This window comes from Octopus bimaculoides, chromosome 8, assembly GCF_001194135.2.
Source record: "Octopus bimaculoides isolate UCB-OBI-ISO-001 chromosome 8, ASM119413v2, whole genome shotgun sequence".
NCBI lineage: Eukaryota > Metazoa > Mollusca > Cephalopoda > Octopoda > Octopodidae > Octopus > Octopus bimaculoides.
The window spans coordinates 30,761,359-30,764,251 of NC_068988.1; the positions used below are offsets into that span (position 1 = coordinate 30,761,359).

General features: G+C 38.9%; 1 protein-coding gene across 1 annotated transcript in view; it reads right to left on the minus strand.

Moving 5' to 3' along the window:
• Nucleotides 1-160: 160 nt before the first annotated feature.
• LOC106876622 (uncharacterized) overlaps nt 161-2,893 on the minus strand; it is a 17,998-nt gene continuing 15,265 nt past the window's right edge. Inside the window, exon 6 of the mRNA XM_014925237.2 lies at nt 161-1,485. Coding sequence (XP_014780723.1) covers nt 1,430-1,485 — 56 coding nt within the window. The 3' untranslated portion in view covers nt 161-1,429. The remainder of the gene's footprint in view (nt 1,486-2,893) is intronic.

A 2,893-nucleotide genomic window follows, 5' to 3' on the forward strand; every position in this document is an offset into this window, starting at 1 on the left:
GAGGATAAACATCAATGCAGATAGACAGATAGTCACACATACACACATATCTATCTATCTATCTATCTATCTATCTATCTATCTATCTATCTATCTATACCCATCTATCTATCTATTTATCTATCTATCTATCTATCTATCTATCTATCTATCTATCTATCTATCTATCTATCTATCTAAAGCCCAGTAGTTATCAGGGTGCAGCCGAGGATTTAAACGGCCTCGTCTGTCTTGAGCCCGTTGGTCTGTCTGCAAATGATATTCATCATAAATTAAATCTTCCAAAACTTTCGTTTTTTAGTTTCTGATGAGACATTGGTGAAACAAAATATATATTTTGTTCCACTAAAGAATATGGATTACGTATCTTATTTAGTGATTTATGCTTGTGCACGCGCGTGTAAGTGTGTACGTAGTTTGTGTATGTGTGTGTGTGGTGTGTGTTTGTGTATTTCAAATTTACAGAAAAAGAAAATACGAAGATAGGCATAGTAACAATAATTAAGTGTATTAGTGCAACATTCGGGGAAAATGGAAAAATCTTTTATGTTTCGAGTCTACGTTCTTCGACAGAAAGGAATAAGAGGCAAAATGGAGAGAGAATGAAAAAAACGGAGAGAGAAGAAAACAGTGTATGGCGTATGGCTAGGAAGAGAAGAGGCCGAATGAAAGGGAGATAGTAATAGTAATCCCAACGAACTAAGGTGCGCAGGCGTGTGTACGTGAGTATGAATGTGCGAATAATGGCGAGTAATTTAGACGTGTGTGTGCGTGTGTAACGTGTGTGTGTGTGTTTGTTGCGTGTAGCAGTCGTTGTGTGCTTTTCAAGTGGTGTGATCACATGTGTATGTGTGTGTGTCTGTGACCAAATTTTGTGCATGTGTATAGTGTATGCTTGTGGGCAAACGTTATCTTTATCTATGCGTATTGCGTGCATCATGCGTGTTCTGTGTGTCTGTATATGTTGTCTTTGTTTAGGTATTGTATGCCTACGTGGGTGTGAGAATATATACTGTTTGTGTCCAGGTATTATGTACTTGTGTGGTTGTGGTAGTGTGCATGATAGTGTGTGGTGTGTGTACTGAGTGTGTGTGGCTGCTCGTATATTGCTATGTGTAGTACCGTTATTAAAGATTTTGTGTAAGTGTGTGGTGTGGGTGTTTAGAAGTGTTTGGTGGTAGTGTATGTAGAGTAGAAAGGTGTTGTGGGTGTGTGTGTAATAGTATTTTAAGTCAATGATGAGTTGAACAGTGTGTATATGTTTGAGTATCGTAGTGTGGTGAGGTTACCAATGTGGGCGGTATACAGGTGTGTAGGTGGAGGGGGAATTTATATGTGTGAGGTGTGTGATCGACTCGCTTACACACACATACACATTCACACATACACACACATATTAACATAAGTAATTCCAGGAGTAATATGAATTCTACTTCAATAATGCGTAGATATCCAGAGCTTCTAGTGGAGCTTTACTGTTTTCCACTGAAATGCAAAAAAGAGAAAAATTTTAAATTAATTAAAACAGTGATTGTGGTTGTATACAAGAACTGCATCGTCGTTGAAATGAAAGATATACAAACGACAAAGAAAATACATATTTGAGAAGGAGAATTAAAAAGGAATTAAAAAGAACTTCAAAAAACATTTTAAAATGTCATTAATCGAATGTGTCATATTGTTAGCAAACGCAGAGTTAGCTTCATTAGTTTCACCTTCGATGCCTGTCAATCAACAAACAAAATATACCTTGTTGCATTTTAGGTGCCTGATCTTAAGGTGATATGCAATTATAATACATTTTAAAAGAAACTCACGGACAGTAATTGATATGGATTCCAGAATATTCTGGCACGTTGCAATATTTAAGTTTTATGTGAAACGACGTGAACCTCTCTGGAATTTTGTTGTAAATCAGTCAGATAGATTATAGATAAATACACAAGTGAATATCCTTTTATTCTTTTATCTGTTTCAGTCATTTGGCTGCGGCCATGCTGGAGCACCTCTTTTAGTGGAGCAAATCGATCCCAAGACATACCCATTCCTCCATAGAACTGGTATTGACAACAAATGGAGTGCCTTCCACAAAATGCAGAAGAGTAGGCACTCCAGTTCAGCTAGAGGTGAATCGGAGCGAGGCACGAAGCTCATATGACGAAGATATATGACGAAGGCCAAGAATGCATTCGCAATATCAATTCCACCAAACTTTAAAGGATAGCTTTCCCTAGGGATATTATTGGGTGAAGCTGACCAACCTGCATGTCGTCTCGTCCACGTTCTTCTCCACTTGGAGATCTGGATCAAACCAAACACCGCGTAACTTAACCAGTCCGTATGTACAGAATCATACGACACTATTGGGTCGTAGACGACAAAAACCTACCTGCCCAGGTGGCCAGCAGCTGCAGGCTCACTAAACAGACTTGACTGATTGTTTTTGCTCCAGATAGTGCATCGTATACACTAAGACTACTGTTGATCAAGAGTATCTACCGTCATAGTGTCTGACACGATGGCGGCAATCTCATCGGTGAATTTCGACGTTGTTTTTTCACGTCTTCGTGCGGGATGCTCGTTAGTGTCTCCATTTTCTCTTATAGTGACTTCCGAGTCCGTACGTACGAAAGAGACAAGAAAGGGACCATCTTGGCGGACTGAGCGCATAATATCGAGTGGTTCCGATCAGTAGCCATTCACTCGAAATAATGAGTTGCTGTAGTTCATCGAACGGTTTTTATCTCCTCATATCTTCGAGCACGCATCGAAGTTGCATACGTAATTTCATGGGGGACAATAAAGATTAATGCAATCCAACTGTGGTTTGAGAGGCATTCACTCCTCTCTCTCTCTCTCTCTGTATATATATATATATATATATATATATATA